Source organism: Meriones unguiculatus, chromosome 16 (assembly GCF_030254825.1).
Source record: "Meriones unguiculatus strain TT.TT164.6M chromosome 16, Bangor_MerUng_6.1, whole genome shotgun sequence".
NCBI lineage: Eukaryota > Metazoa > Chordata > Mammalia > Rodentia > Muridae > Meriones > Meriones unguiculatus.
In genome coordinates this window covers 25,044,440-25,061,451 of record NC_083363.1, presented here as the reverse complement: position 1 = coordinate 25,061,451, position 17,012 = coordinate 25,044,440, and the positions used below count along the sequence as shown (strand labels likewise).

The 17,012-nt window shown below is 49.5% G+C and overlaps 1 protein-coding gene across 2 annotated transcripts in view; it reads right to left on the bottom strand.

Moving 5' to 3' along the window:
• Positions 1-3,898: 3,898 nt before the first annotated feature.
• The window catches only part of Slc29a3 (solute carrier family 29 member 3), a 39,680-nt gene continuing 26,566 nt past the window's right edge, over positions 3,899-17,012 (bottom strand). The window contains exons 5-7 of one of the 2 annotated variants that reach the window (XR_009586762.1): positions 14,133-14,295; positions 11,226-13,396; positions 3,899-10,866 (exon numbers count right to left, since the gene is read on the bottom strand). Coding sequence is in view for 1 of the 2 variants with exons in the window: in XM_021652819.2 (XP_021508494.1) it covers positions 12,742-13,396; positions 14,133-14,295 (818 nt within the window). In the remaining variant the exon portion in view is untranslated. Of the gene's footprint in view, positions 13,397-14,132; positions 14,296-17,012 lie in introns of both variants that reach the window. The other variant, XM_021652819.2, reaches the window with a different exon arrangement.

The following is a 17,012-nucleotide window of genomic DNA, read 5'->3' as shown; positions in this document are numbered from 1 at the left end:
GCTCCCAGTCCCTGGAGGCATCCAGATCTGCAGTGCATGGCGCCATCTAGAGGCTGATCTTAGTACAGCATGCCTTCTAAAGGCTGGGCGGAGAGCTGACTTATAAGGAAGTTAATAGAAGAAAAGAAATTCCACAGAAACCTAGACCAAAACCACGCCCTTCTGCTGTTCCCAGCACCGCCTGTCCCTCACCCTCTTCCCTAATCACCAGGTCCCCTGATTCCAGCCGCATTTAGTCTGTCTCTACATACTACTCTTGTGACACCGCGTAGCAGAGAGGACAGATTGGTCCGACTTTACACTGCAGCCGTGCCAATCAAAGTTAAACAACCTGTGTACACTCAGCTGCTCATCTAGAAAAGGGATTGATGACTCGTTTACTTACTTACTCTCTTCCATCAACCAAATAAGAGCCTGGCTTCCAGGAGTGCCCTAAGAATGTTCCAGACACCGCTATGACTCACACTCTGGCTGCAGACTGTGTACTAGCTGGGGGCTGTGGTTGGTGGACAGTGCTCCCAGATGAGGTCCAGGCAGTGTTTAGAGGAGGATCCCTTCTCCACCTAGAATTCCCTCTCAGCTCACACTGAAGCCTCCTGGACACGGTAAGTTCAGATCTCCTCAGATTTGCAGTCTGCAACCACAGCAGCTGGCAGGAACCAACTGCAATTGAAATTCCAGAATACCAGAACCAGGTGTCCTGTGCTCCGGCCCACTCCAGGCCCAGTGATAGGAAGGAGCAACTGTAGACTCCCCGCAGCAAGGATTAGAGGGTCAGCTGAGGCAGGAGCCCACCTCTCCTTTCCCCAAAAACATGCAGACTGGGATGGGGACAGCCCCAGCTTCAGGTCTTTTTAGGTATTGTGTTTCTCTGCATGAACCTAAGTTTCCTCCTTTGTAAAATGGGGTATAACTTCTGCTCCCCCCTCCCTCTGGCTGTAAGAAAAAGCTCTGGAAAGTCCTCCACCGATGGCACAGTCCTGAGCTGGGGTGCAGGGCTTGCCTAGCACACAAAGTACTAGGTTCTATCCTCGGCACTACAAACCTGGGGAAGGCTGTCCCGCACCTGGGAAGTGAAGGCAGAAGGATCACAGGTTCAAGGACAGCCTTGGCTACCTAGTGAGTTGGAAGCCAGCCTGGGCTACATGAGATCCTGTCTCAATAACAAATAGACAAAAATAAATGCCAACCCATCCAGACTAAGAGCTATCTTGCACCTGGTACCTGTCCTTACCAGTGCCCTGGGCACAGGATGGACCAGGGCTAGCTGCTGAGGCTTTCATGAGGGGCACAATGGGTGTCTTTCCTCCCATCCTACACTTGGGGAAACAAAGGTGGAAAAAAGGAGCTGGTGTCTTGTCTCACATCTCAGCCTCTTGCATCTTCACTTAACTCCCTGCAAGAATGGACACTGGGCTTCGCTGGAGCCCTGCATGGAGTGTGCGCATCACACACATATGGCGTGTCACCCAGGCCCTTCAGCAAACTCTGAAGTGGGCACTGTTTTCATTTTATTAAAAAAAAATTGAGGCTCAGAAAACATTAAGTGGAGGAAGCTGTATTCAAACCCTGCTGTGGGCTTGTTGGTTACTAGGGGACAATGCTTGGTCCTTTTCAGATTCCATTTGATACCACCGCTTATGTCAGTTAGCTATCACACCCCAAGTTTATAGGAGAGAAAACTGAGCTTCTGAAACAGAGAGGGGGCTCTGGGTCCTTTCCCGGACTTCCTGGCGGATGCCTTGGGAGTCAAACAGATTACAGTAATCAGCTAATGCCTGCGTGGGGCTCGGAGATGAAAAGCCCTCATTGAAAGTGCTAAGTATGATGATTAAGTGGGAAGGTGGAATTAGCCTCGCAGGGGGAGCTGGCTGCAGCCATGGGAGAGGATTAGCCACTTGCTGTGAGTGTAAGATGCAGGTGGGCAGCACAGCAGACAGGTCCGGCTCATCTCCAGAATGAGAGATCCTAGGGACCAGGGGGCAGTGGCCAAGCCAAGTGTTGACAAGCCGGCAGTTGCAGAGAGTGGAGCGGGCCCTCAGCTCTTCGTCCACTCACTCATTCATTCATTCGCCTCCCTATCCTGTGACTACGGTGGCTTACTGGTTCTCAGCCACTCTCCTGGGTGCCAACATAGAGCCAAGAGCTCTAGAGACACTCCCAGACTAGTGGAGGAGACACACATTGTAATCATGTATCATGAAAGTGTTGCTAATTTTCAAGTTCAGGACAATTTTAAGAGTTGTCTTGGGGTTATAGCAAAATTGCAAATACAGAGACTTACCAGTATCTCTAGCCTCGCACCCCAACCATGGCCACATGGTGCCCTCCTATCAATATCCACTACCAGAGTGACACATTTGCCGTGGCTAATGGTGCTGTGGTGACACATCATTATCACCAAGTCCATGGCTGACAGCTCCAGCACTCTGGGTGGTACTGTGTTCTGTGAGTTTGGACAAATGTATTCATGGCATGCATGTAAGTGTATGTCTTATGAGGCCTGACTTTTTTTTTAAAGGTTATACATAACAAAATATTTACAGAAGCAAAAAAAAAAGGGGGGGGGCTCCATAGCAAGGGGTGGGAGTGCAGAATCAACTGTTGGTTGAGGCTGGGTCACAAGTACATGGAACTCGTTATTTTTCTTTTGGAAATGCTTCAAGTTTTCCATGGTAAAAGTTTAAAACAAAATGCACTTGCCTGTAATTCCAGCACCTGGGAACAGAGGTAGGAAGATTGGGTTTGAGGCTGGCCTGGGCTATAGTGTGTTCCATGTAATATAAAAATAAAAAAATAAAGCAGAGGCATGGCTGGGAATGTAGCTCAGTGGTAGTGTTTGCCATACAAAAGGCCCTGGGTTCTATCAATACTGCAAAAACAACAGAAACCAAAATAAAACCACAGAGAGTCAAACAGAAAATAATTGTACACTTAGTGTCACAGAGGGCAAGGGCTAAGACCTCTTTTCATGCAGGGCACTAGGGTCAGCGTTCAGCAAAGTGTACCTTTGGGTGTCCCACTGACAGACAAAGTAACCCTTTCTATCCCTTTCCTCCCACAAGGCCAGGCTGGTGGCGTCCTGGAGGCAGGACCTACCTTTGAGCATTCTGAAAGCCCAGGGATAGCGCTGATTTCCCTCTTCAGCCAGGTGATGGGGGGAGGCACCAACTGCCAGTTTCTTGCCATACACACCTGTGAGGGTGTGTGCATGGCCCAGCTGCAACAAGCAACCTTAGGGGAGGGCAGGAGGATCCCCCATTACACATGACAAAAATAAGCTTCGACAGCCACAGTTCTTATCTGTGAAAACTTCAACTACAGAATGACTCCTAGTGCCCTAAATCCAGAAGCAGCAGAATCCAACTTACTGCTCTAAAGTGTGCAGGGAAGACAACAGCATGGTCTTCCTTGATACCTGAAACTCAGGGTTGGAGCCTCTTGCCTGGGTCTCCTGTGAATGGTATCTGCCACGAAATCTACCTCGTACATAATCTTTAATAAGTGGGAAAGACCCACTTACATTTGTAAGTGAATATTTCTGCTCCATTGTTTTACTTACATTTACTGTTTATAAAAACAAACAAACCTGTGTATGTGGGCTGGAGAGATGGCTTGGTGGGAGCTTGCCAGAACCTAAATAATGGAATGTGAGAACTAATCTACCTAAGTTGTCCTCTGATACACACATGCGTGTAGCTGAGGATCACATGCCTCCCACAATGAAATAACTGTTAAAATCCCTGTGTATCGTTAATAGAAGATCAATATCCCCTGTCATAAACAGAGAGCAAAAAGCTTTAGAAGGATTTGTAACACTATTTTCAGTTCTAGTGGGCAAAATCCTGAACCTGGGTTTACTCCCTTAAAAAGAAAGAAGATAGGCTGGAGAGATGGGTCAGTTAGTAAAGTGCTTTATTGTACCATGAGAACTTGAGTTACATACACTTTTACTCCCAGCGCTCAGGAGACTGAGGCAGAGATGATCTCATTGAGTTTAAGGCCAGCCTGGTCTACAGAGCAAACCCTAGGACATCCAGAGCTGCACAGAGAAACCCTGTCTAGAAACAAACAAAAAGCTGGTACCATGTCTGTGCGTTTATAGTGCCAACACTGGGGAGGCAGAGACAGGCAGATCCCAGAAAATAGCTAGCAGTATCATCAGCCAGTGAAAGACTACCTCGGAGAAGTGAGAGAAGAACATGGAGCTTTAAGGATGGTTTGATAAACTAGAGCAGGAGGCTAAGTGTTTCTCCTGCAGGTAATTAGAATTGAGACACTGGAAAACTAACCATCATCTCTGTGCTATGGTTATGGGTTTAAGCCTCTGCCTGCAGTCACTCGGGCAAAATGACAAACTGTCTTTCCATGTAGAGAAATAGCGGCCAGTATGGCCATTGGATATTCCAGTTCTCCAGTGATTCTTTTAGGCCCATGCAACTAGTGAGAATTATGGGATGCACCTTAGTGAGTCCATCACAGACCTCTCACTTAACCCCATACCACCTTATATGCATCAGAGCTTTGCTCATCTATGCCTCTAGGAAGGTCCCCTAGGTATATACATTGGTGTCCCAACCTATTCCACCATCCCAAGGCTCTCCCGTGTGCCTGGGGTGCGCCCAGTACAGCCCTTCCATAGGGGCCTAAGTATAGGGCAAGGCCTGCTCTGTCCATCATCACAGGTTCACAACTTTGGCAAGAGATCCAGGCATCCCAGGCCCCTAGAGCATGCTCCAGCAAGTAGAGGGGTGTGGGCTCCAGGCTATCAGGTCCCTTTGGTCCTACAACTCTGTCTAGGGGACAAGATATAAAAGGCTCTAAGGGCTTATTTAGTTTTATTTTTCTATTGCTGTGATCAAATGCTTGACAAAGAAAGCAAGTTGAACAAGTGTTGATGTTGGCTTCTGGCTTGAGGAGATACAATCCCTCCCCGTGAGGAGGGGATGGCAGCTAGAGTATGCAGCAGCTAGCACACTGCATCTGTAGTCAGCTCTCTTTCCCCTTTTTATCCAGGCTACGGCACAGGAGATGGCATCGCCCACACTCAGGAGGGGTCCTCCCTCCTCACTTAAGCCTTTCTCAAATCATCCCCACAGACATGCCCAGAGGTGCGTCTCCTAGCTGAGTCCAAATCCAGAGAAAGTGATGATGATGAAGCCATGGCCCCCATGAACACAACCCAAGCTAGGAAAGCCTTACAAACTGTGGTTTGTTCTGACATGATCAGAATTCTAAGGCATGCGAGACTAATAATCCAAGATCCACAGAGACGTCAGTGACTCTTCTAGAGTTCCCCAGTTTGAAGCTAGCCCACATTTCCAGAACTGCAGTGGCTGCTGACCTTTACCCAATAGGATAAAGTGTGAGGAGTGAGGGAAAACAAAAAACAAAAAACAAACAAAAAAAAAAACAAACAAACAAAAAAAAAAAACAAGGAGTTGAGACTTTTCCTACCTCCTCACACAGCCCAAGAGGCCAGTCACTGAAGTTGGGGACACCTAACCCTTCCCATTTCATCTCTGGGAGCTTGGTAAGCAGAAAGCTAGCTCCAGACATCTCTTTTCAGAAAGGGGACTTTGAAGAAGAGAGGCCAGACTTCTGCATTTTTAGTTCATGGGATGTTATTAGAAACTGCAGAAGGTTCAGTTTCTGTTTCAAAGAGTGTTTGCTGAGTGGCAATGGCTCATTTCCCTTTTTGAGTCTCAGAAAAGACTCAGCAAAACTAGAAACACTGAGCCTTACCTCAGCAGCTAATGAGCCCCAGGGAGCAGGTAGGAGGTGTGACCCTCTCGCAGCAAGAGGTGGCCCTGCACCCCACCCAGGTTCCAGCAATGCCTGCCAGGAGTGAGATCACAGATCTGCATCTAGACTTGCCCCTCAGTCCTCCCTTCCTCACTCCCCTCCCTCAGGTCTCAGGTGAGGGGGGAACAGGTGGAAGGATGCAATGAAGGAGGAAAGCTGTGGATCAGGGAACATGGAGAGGCAGAGCAAACATGGCACTCGAAAGGCAAAGGCCACCCCAGAGTCTGTGAGCACGTCTGCAGAAGGCTGGCTGAGCCCATAGCGCATGGGTTCTTTCAAGGACTTTCCAGATGAGCCCTCAGCCAGAACAGAAGCAGATGAAGTCTTTGCTTCCTCCTGGGCCAGGGGCAAGCTCCTGACAGCCCCTCATCCATCTTTCAGAGTATGGTGGTCCTCCTACAGGCAACACTAGTGACACCTGGGAACTTGTCATCCCACCTGTGCTGTGAGACGGGGCCCTGAGGGTGGATTAAGCCCTCTGCATCCTAGCAAGTGTTTCAGAGGATTCTCATGAGACCTGCTGCTGTAGAAATGGCAACGATCTGGTCCCCTTCAACCTCAGCTGCCTCTGATGCATAAAAATGCATGCCTCAGTCTCCACTTTGGCTCCTCTCAAGTCTCTATGCTAATGCTTGCTCTGAGTGTGACTCAATGATTGACAATTCCTCTGTTTCTCAGACATTGTACCAGACAGGTGACTGGAAGGCCACAGGAAGATGCCACAGGGGCACCTATCAGGCTCTTTCAGATGCATAGCTTCTGCCTTATGCCAGAGCTGCTTCCTGAATTGTGTGGGATGTGACCGGCTTTCAGTGTTTGACCAGAACTGAAACCTTGAAGAGATTTGCTTCACCCTCTAGCTTCCGTACAGGGCGTCCTCCTATCTCTGAGAGCAGAGAGCAGACTCGCTCTCCTGTGATGACAGCTGCCCACCAAGGTTCTAGACCTGGATTACTGTCTTGTCTTCATTGTTCCTCCTTGTAGAACAAGTGCTGATGAAGGCAAGTGACCCTCTAGCCTGGGTGACCAGCTACGTGTGGGTCAGTTCAATCTTCACAGGAAGTCATGGAAACAGGCATACAAGCAACCAAAGCTAGAGGCTTGTCCAAGGTCAAGCACCAGCTGCTCTTATCCACTGAGCCATCTCTCCAGCCCCCAAGAAGTCATTCCTGAGCAGGATCCCATGTACATAGCATAGGCTACTCAAGCTTGGAGCCCAGGTGCACTGACACCATCCTCCATCACTGACTCTTCTATGATCTGGTGAAAACCCTGACTCCTATCCCCAAGGGAGGCAAATACACTGTGGCCTACAACCACAGAGGTTCCTCACCCCACCCAGGAATCCCAGATTAAGACCTAGATGTGGGTCTTAGAATGAGGCAGGAAAGACATGTGAAGCCCAGGATTCTAGAATGTTCTGCTTCCAGTGGCATACTTTCTCCAGCAAGGACGTACCTCCTAAACATTCCCAAACAGAAACACTAAATGGGGACCAAGTATTTAAATATCTTAACCTATGGGGGACATTGTCATTCAAACCACTACATTCTAGTCCCTGGGCCTCATAGACCTCAGAGCCACATCATTATCCTCACTGCTCAGCAGTGTGCTCCCACCTCAGCCATGAGTTTTAGCCTTTTGTGATATTCATCACTACATCAATATCAAACGGGAATTCTCTAATATTCAGGCTCCTGTAACATAGCCCCCTTCTCTTCCCCCCCCCCAACCCTCACCAGAATTACTTTTAAAGATGTGTTTGTGGCAATATATGATTTTTCTACTATGTCTCACAAAACCCTTGTTGCCTCTACCCCAAGCCTGGTTCCTGTGTATATGTGTATGTGCATAAAACTTGTGTGGGTCCTGTGAGCATGTATGCACATGGAGCAGAACACAACCTCCAGAGCTTCCTCAGATACCATCACTGTCCTTTTGAGAGACACAGTCATTCACTGGCCTGGAACTTGCCATGTAGGGTAGGTTGGTTGGCCTGTGAACCCCAAGGACCTGCCTGTTTCTGCCTCCTTTGTGCTTGGATTACAAATGTGCTGGGGGAGGCTTGGGTTATTGACCTCGGGTCCTTGTTTGCCCTTGTGCTGTGCCTCAGCAACCCAGAGCCCAAAATAAAAGCACTCTGTGCTGATTTCTGTCTCTGCCTCCTCACATAAAAAACAAACAAACTGGAGCTGGGGAGATGGCTCAGCAGTTAAGAGCACTCTGCTCTTCCAGAGGCCCTGAGTTCAATTCCCAGTAACCACCTGGTGGCTCACAATCATCTATAATGAGATCTGGTGCCCTCTTCTGGTCTACACAGGCAGGCAGAATACTGTATAAATAATACATAAATTAAAAAAAAAAAGATAAAACCATGGCATGGACTTAGTGCCTTCAAAACAAAAGAAAGATATGTCTTATAGTTCCAGAGGCCAGGGATTCCGACACCAAGGCATGAGACATTTAATCCTGGTGTCTTCTCTCTACTTCATTGATGACCATCTTCTTACTTGGTTCTCATTGGAAGGGATGGGAGCTCTCTTGGACTTCTTTCTTAAGGCCACTGACCCCATTCATGAGAACCCAACCATCACTGTAAGATCACCTTTGAGAGACCTAACTTCCTGATACCATTAAATATGGGGTTAGGGTTTCCATATATAAGTCAGCACAGACCAGGGGCTATTCTGACATGTTCTGTGTGTGACCATCACCCCACAGTGGCTGTGCAAGAGGCTGTGCACAATGTGAATGTGTCCAATCACAGTGACAGATGAAGAAACAGGAGGGGGACAGGAAAGTGGCCAGAAGAGGAGAGAGTGCAAATCCACACCAGTGGCTGGACAATGGCTCAAGCTCTTGACCTAGCTGGGACACCTGTTTGCTGTTGTTTGGTTTGGTTTCTTTTTAAGGATATCTGTGCTCTTGGTGGGGGCAACCATTTCTCGAGCTTAGGCTTTAGCATCATGAATGAGGTAGCTTGTCTTTTTGAGGGTCAGAGTGAGCAGCAACTCAGCTCCTGTGTCTTCCCTCTCCATCCCCAGCTCTCCTGACTCAGGGCTGGGTGTGTCTGGGAGGTAGACCCAGAATTGCAGGTATTGGCATAGATAGCTGCTAGCAAGGCCTGGAGCAAGGCAAGGGTGAGTACTGAGCACCGGGCAGGGGATGGTCAATCAGAGGGAAGTTGCTGGACATTGCAACAAGCTGACCAAGCAGCAAGAAGTGGAAGAAAACCAAGTTTGCCACGGGCTGAGGACATAGCATCACTGCCACCGTTTGGAGTCAAGCTCAGGGCAGCCCAGGTTGTCGTCACTATCTGAGGTCAAGACTACTTTTATAGCTACCACGTGGCTGAGGCTGAAGTGGGAGCAGAGGGCTGTGTACCTGCCTACAGTGCCTGTAGCGTGTGCTGGGATGTCCACCACGTGTGGGTGGGAAGCAGGAACTGTCATAGTCTTGGGACTGACTGTTGTCCTTCCTTTAAAGACAAGGAATCAAGACATGGGAAGGTTGACTTGCATTCCAGTGGGAGTAAGACTTATTGACACCCACACTGTGTTCCATGCCCCACTGCCCATGCTGGAGTCATGGCCATAGCTGGTATAAGGGGAGGAAGGGCACATGGGAGCAGAAGGAGCAGGGCCGTAGCAATCCCAGATCCTTTGCCTAGTGAGAAGTAAAGAGGTTGTGCTCTGGGCTGAAGCAGGATTGAAGTGGCCCTGGTCAGCAGGGCTCTAATCCAGCTCACCTCTCAGTTTAATTTAACCAGCACCAGGCCAGGATTCTGAGCAATACATGCAGATGGCAGGAAACAGAAAAGAGCAGCGTACGTAAAGAACCGAGGAGAAAAAGGCAGGCATGGTGAAACAGGCAGTTAAGCCTCGTGATCAGGAAGCTGAGGCAGAAGAATCTTGACCCTGAAACTAAGCTGAGCTTCATAGTAACACAAAACCAGAACCACAGGGAAACTTGAGGCTGAACCAGAATAAGGAAGGAGGGTGGGTAAGAACTTCATGAGTCTAGGAAGAACTAGGTGTGATTTCTATCTGTGCTATTTAGTAGCTGAGTGACCCTGGGAAGGTCATTTAACCTCCCTGAGCCTTACAGCTCAAGGCAAAGGATCTTGCACTCCACAAGGTCACTGAGCTCAGAAAACTCCAGACTGGGAGCAGGGCAAACTAAATCCATGTGCTGCTCACAGCCTCAAGTCCTGTCTCTGCCCCTACCTGGAATTGTTCTTTCCTTTCCTGCTCCCTTCTGAGAGGTATGGCTCTTTGGTAATAGAACCACTCAGGTGAGTCAAAAGGAGATAACCTTGCGGCTGAGCAGGCGCTTCTCCTCTATAACCCAGGTGAGCTCAGATTTGTCCCTCTCTCTGGATGCTACCAAACCATAGCTGCTACCGCCTTCCAGTACATTCTGATGCTACTTTTGTCCTGGAGAGCCACCCCTTCCCCTCTTCACCAGAGCATGTGAGAGCAGTCCACCACTCCCTGCCTCACACACATACACAGAGAGAGAGAGAACTGTTTTTCTTTAATGAGACACATTAAAGAAATGTGTGCCCACACAGCACACCCAAGGCTGGGATGAGTCACCCCTAGACACACACCTGAGACCATCTACAGCATTACACTGGGGGTTGATAATACATTTTTTTTCCTTTGCTTTTTGTCTGTTTGTTTTGTTTTTACTATGTTCAAGTTTAGAATACCTCTCAAGGGTGTCTTCTCCCATCCTTCAGCCGGAGCGGGAGTGTGAAGCAGATGAGGGTAGGGAGCATAAGCTGACGCCACAGGAGAGATTACACCACCTCTCGCTTAATCAGCATCTGCAGGATCTTCCAGCCCAGGCTCCTCCACCAGCTCTCGGCTCAGAGGGTAGCCATGTGCTGGGCTCCTCTCTTTGCAGGAATCCTGAGAAGGGTCTGGAGAAGTTTCTCAATCCCCAAGCTAGTCCTTCTCCCAGAAGAATAATCTCTCAGAAGCTTTTGTGAACTTGGTATCTGTGTCACACATATGTATGAGGGGCCGTGGCGTACTGGGTGGGGCAATGGAGTTTCTGAAATAATTACAATTACAACTGTTGGGAACGGAAGCAGAACAAAGCCACCCCAAATTGCAAAGCAAGTGCCAGCACTGCCCTGACATCTGGAAACCTATGACCACAGAGGTGACAGCTAGCCCTGCTGAATAACACCTCACCCTCAGCTTACCTGCTTCCTCCCTTCCTGGGGGCTGTATAATCCTCAGTGGCAAATGGAGGGTGAGTGGGTGGAGGAGGAAGTCTCTGCCTCTCTTCTGAGGTCACTGCTGTCTAGACCTGCCCCTGCTCACCCCAAATAAGGTCACATGTATACACTCTAGAAAGGCTTGCTGATCTCCCTCTTCGGGCTAAGCGTGGAAGGGCCTCAGTCTTACCGGTTTCTGAATAGTATGATGGTTAATCTCCATTGTCTATGAGACTGGATTTAGAATCACCATGGAAACCTGCTTGTCTGCTCGGATGTTTCCAGAGAATGATAGCTGAGAGAGGAAGACCCATGTGAATGTGGGCAGCACAGCACCGTCCCATGGACTGAGATCCTCAACTGGGTATACACTGTGATCAGCCACTTTCACATCCACTGCTGTGCCTTTCCCACCTCGGCAACAGAGGGCGGTGACCCCTCTTAGACTGTAAGCCAGAAGAAACCTTTCCTTCCTTAAGCTGTGTTAGTCAGGTATTTTGTTACAGCAACAAGGAAAGGTGCCACACCCCAAGCCCTAGGGTCTCTTGTACCTGTCCCTACATCCCTCCAAATCACCCAGTCTTAACATATTGCCTCTTGCTAAGACCTCAATTGATGGAAACACCAACAAAGTTCACACTGAGAACCCCAGTATTTATTATGCCCTTGAACCAAGCGTTCCAACAGGCTGTAAACATGACTGTTAAAAAGACTTCCCCCTGTCCTAAATAGGTCCCGGGTCATTGGGACACCTGGTCCTCATCTGAAGACCAGGCCTACCACATCCAGTCCCTGATACAGGGAGACTTCAGGAGCCCAGGCCTTAGGTAGGAAGGCTTGGGAAGCCTGCCTTGTGGAGCTTTTCAGCTGTTTGGCCTCCTCCCACCCACAGAGCTGAAGGATCAGCACGTTTGGGCCCTGTTCTGAGTACTGGCCATTTGAGAGGGGATCTCAAATCCAGGAGCCTCTTTCAGAATAGGGAACCCTGAAGATTCTCTCCCACCTTGCTGTCAGTTAGAAAGGCTGGGTTCTGGCCTTGTAACAACACAAGTTAGACATAGGGTATTTATTAGCTATAAAGGTAACATTACCACTCCCATCTTTACAACTGTACTTTCTTTTTTTTGAGACACTGTCTCTTGTAGCCCAGATTGGCCTCAAACTCCCTATGTAGCTGAAGATGACCTTGAACTTCTGATCCTCCTGCTTCTACCTCTCAAGTGATAGGATTACAGGCTTTCACTAAACATGTCCAGTTTATGCTGTGCATGGGAGCCAGGCCTTCAAGGATGCTGAACAAGTAAGCTATCGGTCGAGCTATATTCCACCAATAACCACACCCTTCAAAGGGCTCTGGAGTGTTTGAAGTGTTTGGGATGTCTCAGGGTTTTTGTTTTAGCTTATTTTTTGAGATAAGGTTCTACTATCCAGCCAGGCTGGCCTCAAATTCACAGCAGTCCTCCAGCTCAGCCTCTTAAATGCCGAGATTATAGGTATGAGGCACCATGCTGGGCTGTGTCTGGAATGTCTCCCTGCACAAGATGTTGCTAGGATGTGGCTCCCAAGCAGTCTGAGAGAAAGGCAGCCTGAGTGGGCTCAGCTCTGCACCAAATGAGAGGCCAGCCCACAGCATCGGAGACTGCTCACCCTGCGCATCTCCCAAGGGCCCAAGCCTCACACAGTACCCACATCCCTGCTTCCCCCTCCTAGATAAAGTGTTCAAGCAGGGCTGCACAAGCTGAGCCCAGCAACAAGCCCACAGAAATATAGAAAGTCATCACTACACTGGTGGCCTCAGCCAGCTCCCGGGGTACAATCTTGGGGCCATAGATGAGCACCAGAGTACTGAGGTAGCCATTGCTGAACCCCAAGAGGCAGGTGAAGAGCACAGGGTAGATGTCAGACTGGAAAAGCACCACAGTCAGGTGTGAGCGTGGCTGGTAGTTACAGAGCAGGAAGAAGGGCACGAGGCAGACACGCAAGAGTGCCAATCCGGGGAGCACCTTGCTCCTAGGACCTGGCACCTGGATCCAAGCTGTGACCTGTCGGCCACAGAGGTCAGCAAAGTTGAAAAGGAGGAAGACAGTGAGTGGCACAAAGAACTTGGAGGTCCATGGAGAGCCAGTGCCCTTATGTATGGACTGGATGTTGGTGCAGATGGCAGGAAAGATGAGGGCAGTGACAAAGTAAAGGAAAACAGTACAGAACCCAAGGCCAGCCGTCTTCTTCAGAATGGGCCTGAGGGGTGGCGTGTGTACCACTCTGGATGCAGGAGCCACTGAGGAGGTGCTGGGAGTGTCCTGTGATAGGTTGTCTTCACCAGAAAACACGTGGGCAGGGGTAACTGGCCTCATGTAGTACCTGCAGAAGGACAGTGACACGGTTAGTGGGTCACTATGAAACTGAACTTCAGGGACACAGAAGGGTAGACCCCAGAATCTTCATAACAACTGTGGGTATTCAGAATAGCCCTCAGAATCCCAGCAGGGAAAGCCCAAGCCCTGGGAACCTCTTGGCCCAGGATCCCACAACATAACATGAAGGGGTAGGTTGTTGGAGGTGTGGCCTGTGTTGTTCCTGGCCAGCTTGCCAGGCTGGACTCCAGTCCCTGGATCAAAGGTGGTGACCATACCATGAGCAGGGGCAGGAAACCACCCTGATCACTGCACAGAGTAAAGGCCTTGGCCACGTTTTATTTTGTGTTGGAAAGGGGAGGTTTTGGTAAAGACATTCAGGAATGTAAAAGGGTAAGCAGAGTGTGGTGGCTCAGGCCTGCAGTATGGCCAGTGCAGGGAATGAGAGTGGGGTGTGTTCAGTGGTTGGGAACCATTATGCCTTATTTTTCATGCTCAAGTCCACTTCCACTGCACAGTCTTTCCTGACCTGGAGCTTGCAGGCAATACCAGTTTAGAGGTGTAGTCAGAGCCAGCTTTTCCCACCCAAGATCAACTTAATGAGCAACTGAGGGATGCCCCTCATCCAACAAAATCCCTGTGCACTTCAGCCCTCACAGTCCTGGGGACAGGCAAGCCAATCAGGGCCCTACAATCCAATCAAATGACCACCAGATGAGGAGGGCAGGGCAGAGGAACCTCACCTGGCATACTCCAGCTGGGGCAGCAGTAGGAAGAGCCCTACACAGAGCCCAAGGAAGACTGCTGCTGTGAGGAAGAAGGCTAGGGCGCTGTCCCGCACGTCACTGGATGCTGCCAGGTCCACCAGCGAGGCCACAGCACTGACTGTCCCTCCCATGGCTCCTCCTGTAGAGAGCAAGGGAATGCCACAAGAACATCACAATGGGCTCAGGAAGGCACGGGGACCCAGAAGCCAACCCACCAGCACTGAAAACACCTTGGTGCTCACCTCACAGTATCTGAAGCTGGGCAGGAGGTTGGAGATTGGAGCTGGGGGTGGACGGAGCTAGAGTGGGGAGCCAGGAGAGTTGCATAGAACCCCCTCCAGCCTGAGTTACAGAGCTTTGGACAGGGGCAAGTGTTTCTATCCACCTCGCTGCCTCTCCCACACTGCAGGAGCTGCCTTTGGCCCCAACAGACAATTCTCCCAACTTCTCCCAAATAGGTTCTACCAGCCTGAAAGGGGCTGGAAGCTACCACCTGAGAGCAAGCATGACCCAAGGGGCTCATGCTTGAATAAGAATACAATCCCTGTTCTACCACTTTAGGCTGTGTGATACCTGACGAGCCTCTTGACCTCTCTTGTCCTTAGCTTGCTCATCTGTAAGAGGGAGTGCCCACCCCTTAGGACTGCTATAAGGATTAAAAGGATTATTACATGTTAAACAGAGTCTGACGCAGACAGGAGCTGAATGTTGAATAAAACTTCAGATTCCCAATTAGCTATTTGGCTACTTCCATCTTTCCCACATCAAAGCAGCAGCAATAGAGGGGGGTGCCAGGGGGGTGCCTACTTCTGAGAAGCCTTAATCCCCACCTGGGTGCTCTGGAAGAAGTAGGGTTAGCTCAGAGAGCCGATCCCGGTGGCCGCCGGAGGAAGAGATCTTAACAGTCCTGCCCACTGATCCCCTCTCCCTTCCAACTTGAATCTACAATATTATCGGCAGCCACAAACCGGGCCTCCGGGAGCTCATCCTTCATGACTCCCACTATCTCATCAGTTATGGAAATACATGTAAATGAGGGCTTTGAAAAAAAAAAAAAAAACACCAGCACAAAACAAATGAATTGTTCCTCAGATGCCAACATGCACAGAATTCACAGATGGGCTCCTCTGAACAACAACAACAACAAAAAGCAAAGAAGGCTGGGGCCACTGGGAACTGAGGCACTTCAGCTAGCCCAGAGTGTTGGCCTGGCACCAATGAGGGCCACACATGTTACCCTCCAGAGCTGACATCTAAGTCCCAATTTCACCTACTCTTTTTATTCTTTGAGACAGGGTCTCACTATGTAGCCCAACCTGACCCAATGCTCACATTCTTCCTGTCTCAGTCTGTGAAGTACTGGGGTCATAGGTGTGTGTGTGCTCCCCCATACACATACCTGGCTCCCCAACTTTTCCAAAAGTAGACTTTCAAAAATAATTCCCAGGAGACACTCTTCTCTAGAGATCTACAGGTGGACAAGAGGGGCCACTTGCCCCTCTTTCAGGTATTCAGCAGGGCTAAAGATGTGTTGAAAAGCATCAACAGGATGGGGAGGGGGAGATGAGGGGATAAGAGCCTCTTTCTGAGGCCAGTAGTGACGGAGGGATTAGTGTTTGATGGCCATTCCTCTCAGCCCAGACCTGCCTTTCTTGAAGCAATGCCAGGAGCATGTTGACTGTACTCAGAAAACTCAATGACAAGTTCATTTTTATTTTATTTTAGGCCCAAGGGTTTCCTGGGAGAGAGGCAAAGCCTAATCCTATATCAAAAATGGCAAAGAGACGGAGCTCATATCTAGACTCTGATCCGCGGAGAGTAATTGCCTCAAGTGCTGGCTTGAGAGGGAATTAGAGGCTCAGGAGGAAAGATAGGGATCTATTAGTGATGTCTGGCACCGGTACGGAGCGGGGAGGGGATATGCGCTTGTCAAGGTACTTGTCATCCCTGCCACATCCTACCTGGCATACTAACTAATGGGCACAGTCCTGCACACTGTGCAGTTCTCCTCAGATAGACACCAGAGATACAGGGGAACACAAAGAAGAGCAGCCTCCAGGCTTGCTTTAGGGGACAGTGGTCTTCCACATAAAGCAGATGCTAACGGACCCAGCTCTGTTTACCTTGTGGTGCCATCTGGGTGAGAGAAAAAACAGCCAAGGTCCCCATAACAGGCTTAGCATCCGCTTTCAGACTTCAGCTAGAGAGATGCCCCATGGGAGTCAGAGTCCGAGCAAGTCACAGCATGGCACAGTGTGGGGGCACCGCAGCTTAGGCACTAGGCTATTGACTCTGATAGGACACTGTGTGGTTCATCTTTCCTCCCCTGGCACAGGGTGGAAAAACTGGAAAGGAAAGAAAGACAGAAAAGAGACAGGGGAGGAAAAAGAGGGGGAAGGGAAAGGAAGCATTAAAGGAAAGAAAAAGGGACAAGTAGGCAGGAGGCAAGATGGGAAGGAAGGAAAGGAAGGAAGGCTGGTCTCAGAAATGACAGTTTGAAGGCAGAGGGTATTTCCATCAAGGCTCTGATCTGACCTCCCACCTACCCATTCTGCTGCCAAGACTTCTATCACCATCCATGGAGCCACAGAGACTCATCTGGCGTCTAGGTGAGCTAAGGGCTGTGAAAGTTGTTCCCCCTGTGGTTTCCATAGCTACATCAAAATGAAGTGCTGCCTGGGTCTTCCCCAATGCTCACTCTGCACATAGCCTAGGCCTAGGCCACAAGATAGCCCTGGAAACTATGGTGAGGTCCACATGCAATGCCACCAAGGCCTGAGGCCTCAGTCAATCCACCCCTGTGAACACTGAGTGGAAAGCCAGCTTTTTGGCTTTTTGGTTTTGTTTTTTTTCTTT